This window comes from Solanum lycopersicum, chromosome 5, assembly GCF_036512215.1.
Source record: "Solanum lycopersicum chromosome 5, SLM_r2.1".
NCBI lineage: Eukaryota > Viridiplantae > Streptophyta > Magnoliopsida > Solanales > Solanaceae > Solanum > Solanum lycopersicum.
The window spans coordinates 34,688,314-34,707,765 of NC_090804.1; the positions used below are offsets into that span (position 1 = coordinate 34,688,314).

The 19,452-nt window shown below is 33.1% G+C and overlaps 1 protein-coding gene across 1 annotated transcript; it reads right to left on the reverse strand.

The window, feature by feature from the left end:
* Window positions 1-15,201: 15,201 nt before the first annotated feature.
* On the reverse strand, window positions 15,202-16,831 carry LOC138348778 (uncharacterized). Its single transcript, XM_069298355.1, has 5 exons — window positions 16,719-16,831; window positions 16,546-16,604; window positions 16,167-16,345; window positions 15,528-15,642; window positions 15,202-15,428 (listed from the first exon to the last, which is right to left on the reverse strand). The coding sequence occupies exons 1-5, from the start codon at window positions 16,829-16,831 to the stop codon at window positions 15,202-15,204; spliced, it is 693 nt and encodes a 230-aa protein (XP_069154456.1).
* Between the last annotated feature and the right edge of the window lie 2,621 nt (window positions 16,832-19,452).

Genomic DNA, 19,452 nt, shown 5'->3' on the forward strand with positions numbered 1-19,452 from the left:
GAAGTGTCCACTAACATGCGGATATCCTACGACTTAGGTTAAATATATTTTTAACATTTTTTTAAAAAAATAATAAACTTGAGAAATAAGTAAACAAAGAATATATTTTTAACAAAAAAACAAAAGAGGATATTAATTGAAACATTTGACTCAAATTAGAATTTTGGCAAAACTGGATTAATTAGAATTTATTTATTTTGAATCATTTTAGTTACAATTTGGTCAATTAAAGTATGATAACTATTTTAAATTAATTTAAAAAATATAAAAAGTTTTGAATAAAATTATGAGAGTTGATAAAAATGATATGTTTATTTAAGGGAAAAGGCTTAAAAATATCCTTAACTTATTAGAAATCGTTCAAAAATATCCTCTTTCTACCTATTGATGTAAAAATATCCTTGACATTTTTTTTAGGTTTATAAATGCCTTTTAGCTAACACAAATATGTTATGAAATTTAAATAAACAAACTGTCAATTTTCATTGATCAACATAATTATTTTATCAAATAAAAAAGCTCCACCCAAACTCATTTCAAACCCAACACCCAGACCCTTTTTCAACTGGCACTTCATGTGTCCCTCTATTCTTTCTTCTTCCTCCATACTTTTCTCTGTTCTTTCTTCATCCTCTATTTTCTTTCTTTTAAAAATAATTGTATTCATCCCCAAAGTAGTTAAGTTACAGCAATTAAATTGACAAAAAAAAAGGTAAATTGCAGCATGTAGTAAATTGCAGCTTTTAAGTCCAAAAAAACAGCAACTTTCAACCCAACAAACAATAATCAAAATGAAATTGTTAACAATATAATTATGATTCGCTTGTTAGTTATGTTAATTATGTTAGTTAGAATGTTAGTTAGATGTCACATCAAGTTAGTTAGAGTTTTGAAAGTTAGTTAGTCACACACTTTACATTTTATATCTTTGTATTTGTTGAACTCAAACCACAACTCTCTTGTATATATATGAGTGAATCAATACAAGAAAGATAACATTCATTTTTCTCCAAATCAGTATTCGTAATGCTTTCTTCTTCTTCTTCTTCTTCTTCTTCTTCTTCTCAATTGACTGTTATGGATCCATTCTGTTTTGGTGTGAATCACCATTGTTGATCAACCTTACATGGTATCAGAGCTAGGCTATTTTTGCTGTTTCTGATTTGAATCTGCTGTCGATTCCTTTTTGTTTAGTTGTTTTTCTTGTATACAGTCGATTCTTCATCATGACAGGATCTGAAAGTGTTCCTTCAACACAAGGAACCTCTGTTAATAGTGATACACACAACACTCTTTACATACATCCTTCGGATAGCCCTGGTATGGTACTAGTTCCAGTTCAATTTGATGGAACAGGATATAGATCCTGGATAAGGGGAGTTATGCGAGCATTGTCAGTGAAGAACAAGCTTGGATTCATTGATGGTAGTTGTGCTAAACCAGCTACAAGTTCAAACCAGTTGCATCAATGGCAGAGATGCGATGACATGGTAACTTCCTGGATCTTAAACTCTCTCACTAAGGAAATTGTAGATAGTGTAGAGTATGTTAGTGATTCAGTGGAACTTTGGAAGGAACTTGAAGATAGATATGACCAAACGAATGGAGCAAAGCTATATCAAATTCAGAAGGAGATTAATGATCTCACACAGGAAAATTTGGATATAACAGTCTACTACACCAGAATGAAAAAGCTCTGGGAAGAGTTAAGTACCTTGAATGTAAAGAATAAGTGTTCTTGTGCTTGTAATTGTGGAGCCAAGGATGGATTATACAAAGCAGAACAAGATAGACGTTTGATACAGTTCTTAATGGGGATGAATGAAGTGTATACTGTGATAAGAGGTAACATTCTTATGATGAATCCTTTTCCAACAATGGCACAAGCCTTCTCCTTGTTGATTCAAGAGGAGAAGCAAAGGGAGTTTAAACCTGCTAATCAAATTCGTATGGAATCGATTTCCTTGAATGTGAACTCATCTAACAGTAGTGGAAAGGGATCAACAGGGAGGAACTACAAAACATCATTCTCCAATGAAAACTACTCTGGAAATACTTCAGGTAACAACAATTATGGAGGATCCAACTATTTTCCAGCTAACAATAGCAATAGAAGTGCTATGATTTGTAGTTACTTCAAAAAGACAGGACATATCAGGGAGAAATGTTATAAGTTGATTGGATATCCTAATCAGACTAATAGGAACAATGGATCTCATACAAGGCAGAACAATAATCATGAATATAGAGGAAAAAGAGTTGTAGCTAATGTTCATGGATCTCCTGATGATATGGTATCTGCACAAGGAGAAGATTGCATGTAGAGTAATTAGAATCAAAAGGTTACATTCACTAAAGATTAATATGATAACATGATGAAACTTTTGCAGAATTTTCGAGTTGAAGGAACTGATTTAAACAATTCAAACATGGAAGCTGGTTCTGTGAACTTTGCAGGTACTATAGTATGTTCTTCATCTATTGATTTTGGCAATCCTTCATGTGAATGTTTCAAATCAAGTGCTGATCTATGGATCATTGATTCGGGAGCATCAAATCATATAACCTTTAACAAATCCTCACTTACCAATATTCAAACCATGTCTTATCCTATGCTTGTTTCTTTACCCAATGGATACAAAGTTAAGGTGATAGAATTTGGAGATGTAATGATCACATCTGAAATTGTTCTACACAATGTGCTATATGTGCCTTCTTTTAAATACAATCTAATGTCAGTTCACTCATTAACTCTTTCAATGAGAAGTGTTGTTCTATTCACTAGTGTTTCTTGTTTACTGCAGGCCCCTTCAGTGAAGAGGCCTCAGGTGCTTGGTAGTAGCAGAGAAGGACTTCATTTCCTTTGTTCAAGATGTCTGAAGAATCCTGCTAAACTCACCACATGTTGCTGCATATCTCACAACAATCACAACTTATCTCTGTCTAGTAATAATAGCCAGGTCACAAATAAAACTTTACATGATGATAACAAGTGTACTGGTCATACTATTTGCTCTTCTACTTCTGATGCTATATCTACTGAACATGGTGTAGACCTATTGTGGCATAATAGACTTGGCCATGTGCCTTTTGTGAAAATGAGGAAAATGTCTACCATTCCAGCCAGTTTCTCAAACAAACAACCTTTTATGTGTACAATATGTCCTATGGCAAGACAAGAAAGATTGCCCTTTAGTCAAAGTTTCACACACTCTAATTCCATTTTTGAACTTCTTCATTCTGATATATGGGGTCCTTATCATACACCTACCCATGACAATTACAAACATTTCATCACCATAGTAGATGATTTTAGTAGATCAACTTGGACTCATCTGTTAAGCACCAAGAGCAATGCCTTACAAGTTCTCAAAACTTTTGCGAATATGATAGAAAACCAATTTCAAACCACAGTCAAAATTGTTAGATCAGATAATGGGCTTGAGTTTAATAACAATGAAACCAAGTCTTTCTTTCAATCCAAAGGTATAATCCATCAAAAGAGTTGTCCATATACACCCCAACAAAATAGCATAGTGGAAAGAAAGCATAAATATTTGTTAGAAACAGCAAGAGCTCTTCTATTTCAATCAAAGCTTCACATAAAATACTGGGGGGAATGTATACTTACAGCAACACACCTTATAAACAGACTACCTTCAGCTTACCTAAAGAATAAATGTCCTTATGAAATTTTATACAAGAGAAAACCAAACTACAGCCAACTTAGATCCTTTGGCTGTTTGTGTTACCCAACATTACCCAAAGTTCAGAGGGATAAACTACAACCTAGAACCACTCCTCATGTGTTTGTAGGTTACCCTTTTGGAACAAAAGGATACAAGGTGATGAGTCTTGCCACAAAAAGGATACATGTGTCTAAGGATGTAGTATTTCATGAATATTTGTTTCGTTTTACATTAGCTTCAAATAAATGTGTTTTTCATTCTAATCCTAGTACAACTTCTACAAATAACAGAACTGTTTCTTCAAATGATTTTGATGATTGTATTGATTCAATGTTTAATAGCACTTTGGTAAATCAAAACACAGATGTGATCCCTACTTCTTCAACCTTATCACCTAATCCTCTATCTCATGACAGACATCAATCATCTAATACTTTATCTCCTTCTTCTCCTACATTACTGCCCAGAAGATCACAAAGAGAAAACAAAATTCCCTCACACTTGAAAGATTACATCTGCTCAATTCTTACCCTAAAAACTAATACTCCTACCACACAGTCCATTCCCATTGACAAAAGTTTCTCTTTGAATGCCATGTTCACTAAACATCATCAGATTACTCCCAATGATATTGCATCTGATAGTCAAGCAATGTTTGAAAACATTTGCCATGATAGTGAGCCTTTATCTTATGATGAAGCAGCCTTAAGTCCTGCATGGCAAAATGCCATGGTGCAAGAGTTTGATGCACTTTATGCAAACAATACTTGGGATCTTGTAAGATTACCTGCAGGAAAACAAGCAATTGGATGTAAACGGGTGTATAAAGTGAAGGATAAATCTGATGGTAGTATTGAAAGGTTTGAAGCCAGACTAGTAGTTAAAGGCTACACTCAACAGGCTGGTGTGGATTATACAGAGACCTATTCTCCAGTGGTAAAAATGACCACTGTGAGGACCTTGATTGCATGTGCTGTTAAAAAGGGTTGGGAGATGTATCAGCTTGATGTGAACAATGCCTTTCTTCATGGTGATCTTCATGAGGAAGTATACATGAAACTACCACAAGGGCTTGCTGTGGATGATTTGAGTTTAGTGTGCAAGTTAAACAAGTCTCTTTATGGCTTAAAACAGGCTAGTCGACAATGGTATGTCAAGTTGGCTGAAGCTCTATCACTCAGAGGAAAACACAAATTCAATAAAACGGGTAGATGAGGAAAAGGGGAAGAGGAAGAGAGAAGAAGATAGAAAAAAGTTGGGTTAGATTAATTTGAAATGGGTTTGGCTGTTGGGTTTGAAACGGGTTTGGGTGAGATTTTTTTATTTGATAAAATAATTAAGTTAACCAATGAAAATTGTTCATTTGTTTAGATAAATTTCATATCATATTCTGTTAGCTAAAGGGTATTTTTGAACCTAAAAAAAATAAACTAAAAGACATTTTCAAATCAATAGAAGGAAGGAGAGCAATTTTAAACCTTTTCCAATTTCCTTTAATAATCAAACAAGCCAACATAAAAGAAATTAGTTCATCTTCTAGGGAATTTACTTAAGTTAAACCAATACAAAACAAATGTTAGAGTTTACAAAAAATTAAACAAACAATTTGCAAGTAAAAATAGTGCAAATTATGTAAAAAGACCATCCTTAAGACTTAACTACATAAATAATAGTATTTTGTCAGTATTACCAATATGAAAGATTTTTTTACATTTATAGCAGTTTAAAGAAGTTGAAAAGATAATAATAATATATAAATATGTTAATTATTATGTATATATATTAAATCTAAAAGAGTACGGTTGGTAATACTATTGGGTAGTTATCAAAGTTTTTATCCTTTCCAATAGAAACTACTCTTCCGATAGAAAATTTCTTTTTATTGTTTTTCACATACGTCAGATAGGAATAGTATTCAATGTTGCGAGTTTCACTCAAATATTATGGTACGTTGTTTTCAAGCATAGTAATTTATGTACATTGTTTTTTTTTGTACACAGCAGATTTAAAATGACGAAGGAAGATTCATCATTTGATATGGAATCACACGATGAATTTGTTGAGATGGTAACACCAGTTGGTGAGCCTCTTTTGTTTGTTGTCTCCAAAACCTATGTCTCATTCAAACTGTTGTAACATGCCATTACCGACAGTTGATCATAGCTTTGTTGATCGAAAAATGAGGAGAGGTCCAAGGAGTACTTGAAAAGGAGAAAGTTGGAGGAGGTCAAAAAAGGAAAATCTACTGCATTTGACCATGTAGATCAAGATCGAAGTATCAACGTCAAAAGTAGAAAATTTAATGAATCGCAAAAAAATTAAAGGTATGTATTCATGAAATTTAGTCGTAGTAATTTTTTGTAGTTTTAAATTTTTTATTAGATTTTGAGCCTTGTTTAGTAATATTCAACAAAAAATGTATGTTCTTTAGTATGAGTTAGTTGTCTATATACATAATTAATCCTTGTATGTAGATATGTCCCTAAAGAGTATACTAATTGCAACCATGTAACCTTTTATACTACTGTCAATATTAGCTTTAAAGTTTTCAACTTATGTATTGTGCAGAATTGGGAATTTTCTTTTGAAGTTGGCAAACATACAAAACTTAAGCTTGGTACTCCTATGATTAAGAATTTGATTGATGAGAAAAGACGCATTTCACTTGGGCAGAAGGAGTTAGGGGAAAATTTTCAAGTAGTATGTTAATTATCCCTTTTTAAAATAATTAATGTACTATATTTATGAGAAGTGCTTTGATTATGTTATTTGTTGATCAGTTAATACAAGAAGTTCATAGTTTCAAGAAGCTGATGATAGAATCTGATTCAAAAAATTTCAATGCAATTGAACCTTTTAAGTAAGAAAGTCAATAGAAATAATGATTTTGAGGTACTAAATTAATATCTAGTTTTTTTTTATGTCAAAATATGTTTATGTCTATTTGTTTCTTATTTCTTACTTTTCACTTGTATCTTTATTTAACATCAGTATGAGGAATTTAGAGGCAGAGGCATGAATGTTGATTTTGACAACGACTATTCTAATAATAATATCAACAATTGTGACCAACATGTTACTCTTCAGTTCACTTATTAATAGTAGCGTATTCAAGGTAAATGAGGTGTACTTCTATCTGAATGTGATAGGTATCTTATACCAGTAAGATATCTATACTAAGTATAATATATAAGTAAAAATATATCTATAATTTTTTTTTCATTTTAATATTATTTCCTTTATATATGATCTAATAATAAGCAATTACTAACCATATTGTAAAATTATACAAGTATTATTTGTTATACATTTCAGTTGGCAAAGTTGAAACAATGGACACAACTCCAGAATTCTTATCATCAGATTTTATTGATGTCCCAGAGTCTTAGATTCATCCATTTACATGTCGAGTGGCACGTAAACAGATTGATAATTCTTGTTATCAAGAGGTAGAGAACATTATGATAGGACATGTCAGCACGAAATAGGCATTCTAATTCATTACATCAATCTCCATATCCGAATACTTATGGTTTTGATGATAATATGAATAAAGGAGCCTCTTCCAAGAGTGTTGTAACGTGGGTTTATCCTTTCGGAAGTTTTAATATGGACGATGATTGTTTCAAGGAAATGGGTGAATTTAGAAAATGGATGAGTGAAGGTCGCAGACCACGCAACAAGTTAGTATTTAATTATATTTATATGTGTTTGTGCTATTTAATACTATAATGTATTTTAATATACAATCTTATAATTATAGGAAGTATCCTTACATAAAAAAGGACAATAATCTCGATCCTCTGTTTGATTTTGGAAAGACGACTATCAACAAGAAAGACTGGTTCTGCAAGTTTGCATTTGGTGGTCAATCTTTGGAAAAAGTTTGGTATGTAATTAAAAAATACTTGTGTATAATTAGTTTTTAAAAAATGAAGCCTTTATGTGATTGATTATATGGTTATGAACTATAGCCAAGTACATACTTGGGTGAATTTGTGATTTATAATATGTCGTGGCATACTGTAGATCACATATTGTTACCACTGAATAATGGTTTATAACAAGATTATCTTTTAAAGATAGATTGATTTATGTGTATGATTTGATGAGTGATGGTGCTTTTAGGGCCAATATTCGCAATTATGTTGATGCGTATATATTTATTATTCCACTTTCCTCTTGATTTAGAATTTTTTTAGAAAAAGGAATGATATTCAATTAAACTATGGACCATATAAGAATAAGACATTGGTTGATTCTTTCAATGTTATGATGATTAAAGATTTGCCGTCACAACAAGCTGCGTAAGTGTCTTTTTTATTTGATTTACCAAAATATACATGAATAAGCTCTTTTAAATTTTAAACCATTGATGTGATTTGTTTTTTGTTTCATTACAGGGATCGTAGAATCTATGTTGCATTGTTTACAAAAAAATTCATATATGACAGTAATATGGTTGACAATGAATGTGATGTCAATACACATCGCATAAAGTTTGGCTCGTTGTTATGGAAGTATGGCAAGATGAAACTGGACAAACATATTACTAGTGAATCTGCATCGTCGGGAAAAATGAAAATAATGAATCGTGTGAAGCGTTATAATAATTAGCTTATGTCTTATGAAATTAAGAGGAATAGAAATTTAAGACTTGTCCATTGTGTGTTTTTGAGTCAGTGATCTTTCCTAGTTAAGTTGGTATTATGAATTAAGCTTTGAACTTGCACACATCTTTGTTTTATTTAATTAAGTGATGAACTTATATATATTTCTTAAATCCATATGATTGTATTTGATTATAATTATTGGTTTCTATTGAGAATTCAGGTGTAACATAAACAATGAAGTAGTACAAGTTAGATGAGTTAGATTCACTAAATTAGTTAGATAAATGAGTTGTAAAGCTAGTTATTCAGTTGACAGCGTATTTAGTAATCTAGTTGGCAGCGTAGTTAGTTAGATGAATAGTGTATAGATACACATGTAAATAACTTGTACAGATTAACTTCAATACAAATGAAAATTTCCAAATCAAGTTTCTCTATACTTCTTTCTTTCTAGAGTTCCTATATTCTCTTATTTTCAGATACAGATATGTTCATGGTATCAGAGCCTTGGAATCAAACTTTGATTCAGGTTTTTTGTTTCGATCTTCTCTTCCACAGCCGATCTGGTTAAACAACATTCAAGATTTTCTGATTTCCTCGAAGAGTCATGGGAAGCAAGGATATAGTTGAGAAGAAAACAATTGAGACAATTGAGAAGCAACGTAATCATCCCCTGTATCTTCATCAATCAGATACTCCAAGATCATTGTTAATGAGTATTCAACTCACAGGTGTCGAAAACTACGTAGTGTGGAGTAGATCGATGATCCTCACACATCGAGCTAAAAGCAAATTATGGTTTGTTTGTGGAACCTACAAGAAAAGTGACTATAGAGATGATCTAGAAGAGCAGTGGGAGAAGTGCAATGCGTTCGTTTTATCTTGGATTCTCAACTCCGTGTCAAAAGAATTCATGAATGGGATCATATACGCAAAAGATGCATCAGTGGTTTGGTCTGATCTGAAGAAGCATTTTGACAAAGTAGATGTCTCAAGAGGTTACCAACTGCACAGAGAGATCTGTACAATTACACAACGTAACTTGTCTGTATCTGCATATTTTACAAAATTGTGTGTGCTTTAGGATGAATTTGATGCACTTGTCCCTCCTCCATCATGTGGTTGTGACAAATCGAAGGTGTATGCTAGTCATCTGCAGTATATGCATTTGTTTGCTTTTCTCATGGGGTTAAATGAGTCCTACAACCATCAGAGAAGCCAAATTCTTATAATGATACCTCTGTCGTCCCTGAACAAAGCATATTCAATAATTGTGGTTGATGTAGGTCAAAGATTAACTTCTGGTTCGTACTCAGGGATTGAATTGGGTGAATCATCATAAACTACTCTCTATGTGGGGAATAATAGTTATACAAAGCCTAATTATCAAGGCAACTTTCACGAGGGAAACACTGGTCTAGGAATCAACAACTCTGATTATTCACTTACTGGGAAAAATTCTTTGAATGCTAAAGGTTACAATTTTCAAGGTGGTGGCTCTACTTCCAATTCACAAAGACAGAAAAGTATCTACAATCTGCAATGTGAAGTATGCAAGATGAAAGGACACACCAAGGAAACATGTTATAGAGTAGTTGGATACCCTCCTGATCATCCCAAGTTTAGGAAGAAATATGGGGGAACAAGGATAGCAAATGCAGTTGATTATGATGACACTTTCAACCCTTTCAGTACAGCTATAAGGAGACAAGATGTTCAAGACATGCAACGTATGGAACAACCAGTATTCACAAAGGATCAATATGGACAGATGCTCAACAAAGAAAAAGGGACTGATGATACAACAATCAACATGGCAGGAACAACTAGCATGACAGGTGTTGCACATGCTAATCTGGTAGATAATAAAGATGAATATATTGCAAACAATGGATAGTGGATTCAGGAGCTAGTAAACATGTTATTTTAGAATTAGGAGCATTATTTGACACACATATTCCTCCAAAAGGCAAAGAAAGATGGGCAAACCACCACAATTTCTCATATTGAAAAGTCTAAATGGAATGGTAAAGATGTCTTAAAAGACGTGTTAGCAATACCTAATTTTAAGTATGATCTATTATCTATGTCACAACTCACTAAACAATTGCTACGCTCAATTGTATTTTTCCCTGACTTTTGTGTACTTCAGGACCTATCCACTGGGAAAGTGAAGGGGATTGGTAAAGAAAGTGGAGGCCTATATTGGTTGATGGATCCCAATAATAATCATCCTAGTAGCAGCAATGGTCCAGAGCTTATGAATGTCATGTACACAATGATGAAACAGACCTATTATGGCACAAGAGACTAGGACATCCCTCAATCAATGCTCTAAGGAGAATGTCGTTAGCAGTGGGAGGACATGATAACAACATTCATTATAAATGCACAGCTTGCCCTTTAGCAAAACAAACTAGATTGCCTTTTCCTTGAAGTTGTACTAGAAGGAGTAGAATGTTTGATATGATACATATAGATGTTTGAGGGCCCTACAAAACAGCTACTCATAATGGTTTTAGATACTTTTTACTTTAGTAGATGATTACAACAGGATGACATGGTTGTATTTGCTCAGGTTAAAGTGAGATGTTGTCACGGTATTAAAGAATTTCATTTCAATGATAAGAACTCAATTTGCCTCTACTGTGAAGATTTTTAGATCAGACAATGGTAGTGAATTTTTCAATAATGATTGCAAAATTATGTTTGAAAGCACATGAACTATACATCAAAGTAGTTGTCCTCATACTCCACAACAAAATGGAGTTGTAGAAAGGAAGCATAGGCATATATTAGAGGTTGCTCGAGTCTTAAGATTTCAAGGAAGCATACCAATTAGATTTTGGGGAGAATGTGTATTGACTGCAGTATATTTGATTAATAAATTACCCACACCAATGCTTAAGGGTAAGTCTCCATATGAAGTATTGCATAAACATAAAGCTTCCCTTGATCATCTAAGAGTGGTTGGTTGTCTTTTTAATGCAACTAAGATTGTCAAGGTTGACAAATTTTCACCCAGGGCTGCAGGATGTGCTTACTTAGGATATTCTGCTACTCAAAAAGGTTACAACCTTTTTGACTTACATGACAAGAAGATATTGGTGAGCAGAGATGTAAAATTCCATGAGAATGTGTTCCTATTAAAGATTGATTCTTCTAAATGTCTTCCTGATCTTACTTCCATACATGCTACACCAGTACAATTTGATAAGGATGAGCATTTCTTAGTTGGTCCAGGCATACATACTGATACTAGTAGTGTTAGTAATGAATAAATTCCATATGGTGAAGGCAGTGAACCTACATTAGAGCTTTAAAATCTTGATCATACATTAACTACAGATGTTGCCACTCCTGCTCCTAGAAGGTCCACCAGAGCTACAACAACACCAACTTGGTACAAAGACTATTACACTAGTCATAAGGTTGGGAAGCATGTTTTTCACCCATGGGTAATTATGTTTAATATCAACATATATTCCCACCATATCAAGCATATATAGCCAACATCTCCACAGATGTGGAACCATCCACATATGAAGAATCTAAAACAGACTCCATGAGTTCATGCTATGACTTAAGAGCTGCAATCTTTGAAAGATAATGGGACATGGAAGGTGGTTCCCTTGGCTCATAATCAGTCAGTCATTGGGTGTAAATGGGTTTTTAAAATCAAGTACAAGTCGGATGATACTGTAGAAAGGTATAAATAAAGGCTTGTAGCTAAAGGTTACAACCAAACTGCTGGGATTGATTATCAAGAGACCTTTTTCACCAGTTGTGAGAATGGTGACAGTAAGAACTGTTGTTGCATTAGCTACTGCTGCTGAGAACTGGCCCTTGTTTCAAATGGACGTCTATAATGCTTTTTTGCAAGGTGACTTATTGGAGGATGCCTGTATCGAGCTGCCAAGGGGTTGAAGGTTCAGGGGGAAACAACTAAGATCTGCTGCAAACTTATCAAGTCCTTGTATAGACTCAAACAAGCCTCCAGACTGTGGAACTTCGAATTGACAGAAGCACTGATGGGATCAGGATACCAACAAAGTCATTTGGACTATTCCTTATTCACAAAGAAACAAGGACACAAGATGGTAATCATTTTAGTTTATGTGGATGACTTACTTGTAACTGGAAATGATACAAACTGATCAAAGAAATGAATCAGAGAAAGTATGCTTTAGAACTACTAGCTGAGGCTGGATTAAGAAGAGGAAAAGTAGCATTAACTCCTTTGGAGTTCAACATAGAGTTAATTGTATCTGATCAGGATGTTGATCAAGCATCTGAACTAGTTGAAGATGTACAACAATACTAGAGGATGATTGGGAAACTACTCTATTTGACAAACACTAGAACTGATATTGCATACACTGTGCAAACACGGAGCCAATTTATGCAGAAGCCTACAAAACAACATTAGAATGTAGCGTTAAAAGTTTTGAGATACATTACGACTCAGCCAGGACTAGGATTGCTAATGTCATCAGAGAAGGACATAAAGTTAACAGGGTATTGTGATGCAGATTGGGCTGCATGCCCAAACACCAAAAGGTCTGTGACAGGATACATATTGAAGTTAGGAAACTCTCTCATTGCTTGGAAGTCTAAGAAGCAGGCAACAATCTCAAGGAGCTCAGCAGAAGCTTAGTATAGAAGTCTAGCAGGGTTAACAACTGAAGTAGTTTGGGTAAATAATCTGGCAAAAGAGTTGGGAATCAAGATTGAAGGTCCAGTGTCAGTATATTGTGATAGCAAGGCTGCTATACAGATAGCTGCAAATCCAGCATTTCATGAAAGAACTAAATACATCGAAATAGATTGTCACTTCATAAGGGAGAAAATTCAGCAAGGGTTGATCAAAACTTTATATGTTTCTTCCCATGATCAACTAGCAGGCCTTCTGACCAAGGCATTAGGAAGGACACAACATGAATATCTATTATTCAAACTAGGAGTCCTGAATGTCTTCATGGGACCTAGTTTGAGGAGGAGTATTGAGAATTCAGGTGTAACATAAACAATGGAGCAGTACAAGTTAGCTGAGTTAGATTCACTAAATTAGTTAGATAAATGAGCTCTAAAGTTAGTTATCCAGTTGGCAGCATAGTTAGTTATCCAGTTGGCAACGTAGTTAGTTAGATGAATAGTGCATATATACACATGTAAATAACTTGTACAGATTAACTTCAATAAAGATGAAAATTTCCAAATCAAGTTTTTATATACTTCTTCCTTTCTAGAGTTCCTATATTCTCTGATTTCCAGATACAGATTTGTTCAGTTTCTTACGGGATAAGTGAGGAATATTATTCCTGCCCTGCAGCATCTAGCTTAATGTTGTTTTAGTACCAATGTTGTCATCGGCTGGATTTGTACCTTAATTGTAGGAGTGTCATAAATGTTGGAATAAGCTACCTTGATTTTTGTCATCGTTATGATTTGAAAGGTAGTTTTCAAGGTTTGAAACAATCCCTTCAGCTTTGGATAATTATGTATCTATGTAGTATATGCAGGGAGGGATAAGAGAGCGAGTTGTGTTGGTAACAAAATTTGACGTTTCAGTATCAAATGATAAGAGAGCATAGAGGAAACAGAGATGTGTATGATGATTTAGCTTATGTAAGGGCAGAGTGCGAGGCTAACTTAAAGTGACTTGATGCTGAATGTAGACTTGTACTATCTAGATGTCTTTCACTCTTAACATCTAATTTAATTCACAAATTCTTCAAATAGCATATTGCAGCAACTAATGTCATCCTGCATACTCAGTATAAGTTATTTATTAAAATAAAAAATAAAATTTATAACTATACCAGATTGTATTTGCAGTGTACTTAATATAGTCTTCACTTTGTAATTTGCAAATCTCTGATCACCCTCATTTGAATTTACATTAGCGTATTATCAATTCCTCGCACGGTCTAATCATTACAGAACACATTTGTTTCAGGGCTTTCAAAATTAACTTCAAATCTCGGTTTGTTATTAGAAAGTCTGTATTGGAAATTCTGTTCGACATCTTGTCTAAATCCATCTTTAATAGGAGCTTTACATGATCTATCAGAACGTTGAGTGATGATTCAAAAATTAAAATGCGTGTATCAAGACAATCGAGGATTTTATTACTTTCAGAACTAGGAATTCCTTATGACCAGAAGGTCTAATTGTTTAAAGTGGTACTTGGATGGTAGGATAATATCCACTTAGACATCCGGAAAAAATATACCATACTCTCGTCAGAAATAAGACATAATGAAACTTCATATGTGTTTTGTAGGTTATATTTCTTTTCTTATACAGAGCAATATTTGTATTCACTCATATAGTAGTTCTCACAATATTCAAATCATGCCTTTCTTTTCCCCTCCATGCCTTAATGTAGTTCAAATCAACACCATATTGATCTTTAATGTCACGTTGTATATTTGTTGGAATATGAGTATGTGGAATCATAAAATTACACTCAGATCTTTATACTAAATTGTTATTCCCCAATTTGCTAAAACTTGCAAGGTAGTAGACAATTGTAAACCACTTTCATTTCGATAATACCAGCAAAGTAGCAGACAATTATAGAGGTGTCATCAATTTTTTTTAAAAATATATGTTAACAACACTTATTCATATAACTGTCAACAAGAGCTTTATCATCAACATTTCAAGATAGCAATTTCGTATAATCAGGAACTGAATAGTCTTATCCAAATACCATCTGATAGATATACATGTTATGTTTAAACAACAAATGTTAAACAAAACGGAAAAAAATATCCAAACATGAGATTCACTACATTAACTATAAAAAACACAGTAAAGTATACATAAAAACTATAGTTGACTGTGTTAGAAGAAGAAGTCAAATATAAAATTTAAGAACCAAGCTTGAAAAACTAAGCTTCTTGTGGAATATTTCGGTATGTTTGCCTATTGTGATCTTGTTGTCCACACAATCCACATGTAATTCTTGATTTCTTTCGCCTTGATTCACCAGATTTTTGTGTCAGTATCTTTTGTGGCCTGCCAGGTCTGATTTTTCCTTTGGGTGGTAGCACAATATCTGCTATGACATCCAGAGGAATTTCCCATATACTCTCATCAGGAATAGGATAAACTGGAACTTCATAGGTGTTCAGTAAGTTATTTTTCTTGTAGTATATCGAGCAATATTCATATTCATTCACTGTAGTATTTTCTCACAATATCCATGCATGCTTACATGGCATAACATCCATGTGAAATCGCCTACACGTGCATATCCTTTCACGCATATTGACCGCATGTCGTTTTCCACAATCAAAAACTGTATATAAATATTCTGTTGATGGAGTTACCTACAATTTAAAAATAATTATCAGACTTAGCACAATCAACGTTTATACAATGTATTAAAAATGATGTATCACGAATAAATCACATACTGTCATCCCATGTGATTCCTTCATTTTCTCCCTCATTAGGTCTTCATATTTTGTGCTGAGTGTTGTGCCTATCGTAATTGCTTCATTTCTATTTTTATTATTCCAACGACCAATCATCTTCATCAACTAATCCAATAAATCATATATAGGAGGATCTCTAGCCTCTTTATCAGCTGCATTCACAGATTCTGCAATATTTGAAGTCATCACCATGAATCTATTGACGTGGAGTGTGCAATCGACCATCTGTGATAGCCCATATCAAATAAGTACTCTTTCACTCTCTTGTCAATCTTATAAATCTCAGCCATGTATTGATCAAATTCTTCTGTTGTGTATGTGTTAGCCATTGCAAAAAAAAAAATAAAAATTCTCAGGAGCTTATGGTGCTTCCTGAAATATTTCTTTACATTTCCCCAAAGGTGGTATAAGCATACACAATGAGGCACCACTGGATACACAATGGAAGTGGCGTTCAGAATGCTTTCATGCCTATCAGATACGATACTCATACCTTCTCTTGTGCCATAGGTCTCTCGGATCCTTTTCAAAAACCATTTCCATGATGCATCGTTCTCTGAATCGACTAAGCAAAAGCTGAATGGGAGTATTTTACCTATTTCAGCGACAAAATACAACATATTTAATGTATTAGACAACAAAATCATGTTTAACTATTTCATTATTTATATTTGGATAATGAGACACTATATATAATAATTTTGACAGTAGACTATATATTGTGATTAAGTTAGCCTATCAGGGAAAAAATATTTAATTGTTTTATTAACTAATAGATGTTCAATTGTAACTAACCTGCTGCATCTTGTGTGCAAGCTGTCAAAATTGTACCCCTGTATGCTGCTTTTAAGAAGCTACCATCAACAACAACGGGCACACAATATTCCCATCATTTAATTGAGGCGTAAAGAGCTACATATGCATATAAAAAACGTCCATCCTCTGCTTTTTCTAATCTTGTAACAGACCCAGGATTCGTGTGCTTCACCATGTACAAGTAACTTGGCAACTTTCTATATGAATCTCTTGGTTTACCTCTTAATATCTCTACTGCCTTTTCTTTTGCCCTCCATGCCTTCATGTAGTTCAAATCAACACCATATTGCTTTTTAATGTCACGTTGTATATCGGATGGAGTATATATTGTCTTAGGATCATCGACATTGCTTGTTATCAAGCCTCCAACAAACTTTGAAGAAGCATGCCGTTGTGAAAAAACCTTGATTCATTTCCACATGTGTGAGCATTTCAAAAAATTTTAACCTTGAATATACTTGAATTATTAAGGCTGGAAGACTTAAGATACCATGAGCACTGATCATCAACACATAGAAGATAATACCTGCAAATTAAAGTTGAATGGTATCATATTGTAATTGTAACATATTACGACTAAGATAAGGGGAAGATGCTTGAGTAGATTATAAATGTTTTAATTGAGAAGTTCTATGTGCAAGGCATTTTATATGGTGTCACCTATAAAGGATGAGTTTCTTCAACTCAAACTTCTCTATGTATTATGCTGGTGTGTCTGGTTATTAGATGCATGATAAAGACAATAAAATTGAAAAAAACATGTTAGTTCCAATGAAAGTATGATTTTCTGGTTTTGTTAACAGTACACTACTAATATGAAATTTTAGTTTTGCAACAGGAGATAGTACATTGTGTTAAATTACTTTTTATGGTAGGCGAGGAAAGTTAAATATAGAACCAAATACCTTATTAAACACATTAATGCAAGAACATATTATGAATAAGACACAAGGAATATGCTTGAAGGTAAGCGATTGGACAAATCGATTAATGCGCTGTCAACATTTTGATATCATATAATTGATATAGTTTTAATATATAATACTTGGTATATAGTATATTATTATATATTATTGGACGATCTTGTGATTTATCATTATATATTAGTTGCTAGTTGTACTGATGTGCATTGGTTATTTTGTATAGAGATTTGAAACATAGCGAAAGACAAATTTTCATCTCAACTGAAACTTTGATATACCAAGTATTGTATACTCGAATATACTATATACCAAGTATAATATTCTAAAAGATTAACATACCAAGAATTATATACTAAATGTGTAAGATATCAAGTAATTTATACTAAAATTTTAAGCTACCAAGTATTATATACTAGAAATTTTAAAAGTATGGTGACAACAGACACTATAACAAGTAATAATGGGATATTTGATACCAACTTATAAATACAGTTGTTAACATTAGTTGAAATTCATATATTACCTCGTTGAATTTGATCGCTTAAATTTGCACTGAAATGTTTAACATATCAAGTATTATACACTAGAATATGTTTTATACCAAATATTATATACTAAATGTTTAAGATACTAAGTATTACATACTAATTGTTTAAGATACCAAGTACTCTACTAAAAAAATAATAATCTATCAAATATTATATACTAAAGTTCAAGTACGGTGACGTCAAACAGAATAACAAGTAATAACTTGAATTTGACAACAACTTACGCTTAACTTTGAACTGAAAGTTCTCCTTGATTGCAATGTGACTTACAACATCTTGGAGTATCTCTTTTTTCATATACAACTGACCTTTTTAAATGTATTTATGAAATTTGTTTTCAATTATTCCATCCTCGTCAATTTCTATTTCATCTACTACTGAGTAGTTTCCATGTATTTGGCTGTGTGAGTTCGATACGTTGTACCAATTGCATATCCTTGCTACAATTTGAAGTTGAATTGGTAGGAATCGAATTTGACAAAATTTCGTCACAACTTTTCTTATTCAATGTTATACACAGAGGAAAATCAGTGAAGCAACTTTTCCTCTTCAAATTCAAATACCATCTCAAACTCCTATCGTTGTATATCTTCATAGGAGTATAATTCTGCTTCATGGAATATTTAATTTCAATTGTATCCATAGAAGCATAAATACCAAGTATCTTCGTTATTTCATCAAGAATGGTATCCTAATTGGAACTCTCCTTTACTTTCAAGCCATCAATTATTAAATTATGTTCATTATCCCATCTATAGGCAATCCTTTTTATCTACAACTCAATGCTAATCCAAATATCGAGGAATTAACACGAAACTAGAACAGAAAGACCATAAGTATATACGATATTTATAATAAGCTCATATGACCCCATACAACTAATAACAAAGCAAACTAACATCATTACGGCAAGAATACGAAGCCATGGCTAATGGTTTTGCATTCTATTTGTTCTATCATATGAGTGATATAATGGCCAGAAATAAAAATTTAAATGATATCCTAGGCTTTAAATTAAACCGTGACAATTAAAGTCGTAAGACTGACTAATTCTCACTTTATGATCTACAAAATCTACATTTTGCGGATTAACACATTAGACAACCCAGGAACACAAGTATTGGTCCACAAACAGAGAACTAGACGATATCTATAATGAACTTCCTAAATAGGCAATAACTAATTTCAACAAAGGCGAGTAACATCATAGTGCAAGTTAAACATGATGCCCAAGTGATCCGAGATATCTTCGTAGAAACGACTCATTAAAAAAAAGGCGATCATACCAGTGAAACTCAAAATGAAAAAAAAAAAGAAGAAGACCAGTCGACTATGCTTATTGAGCAGTGACTAAAGACTTTTAAAAAAATGAAAATACCATAGCATGAAACTAAGAAATATTAGATAATGTCACG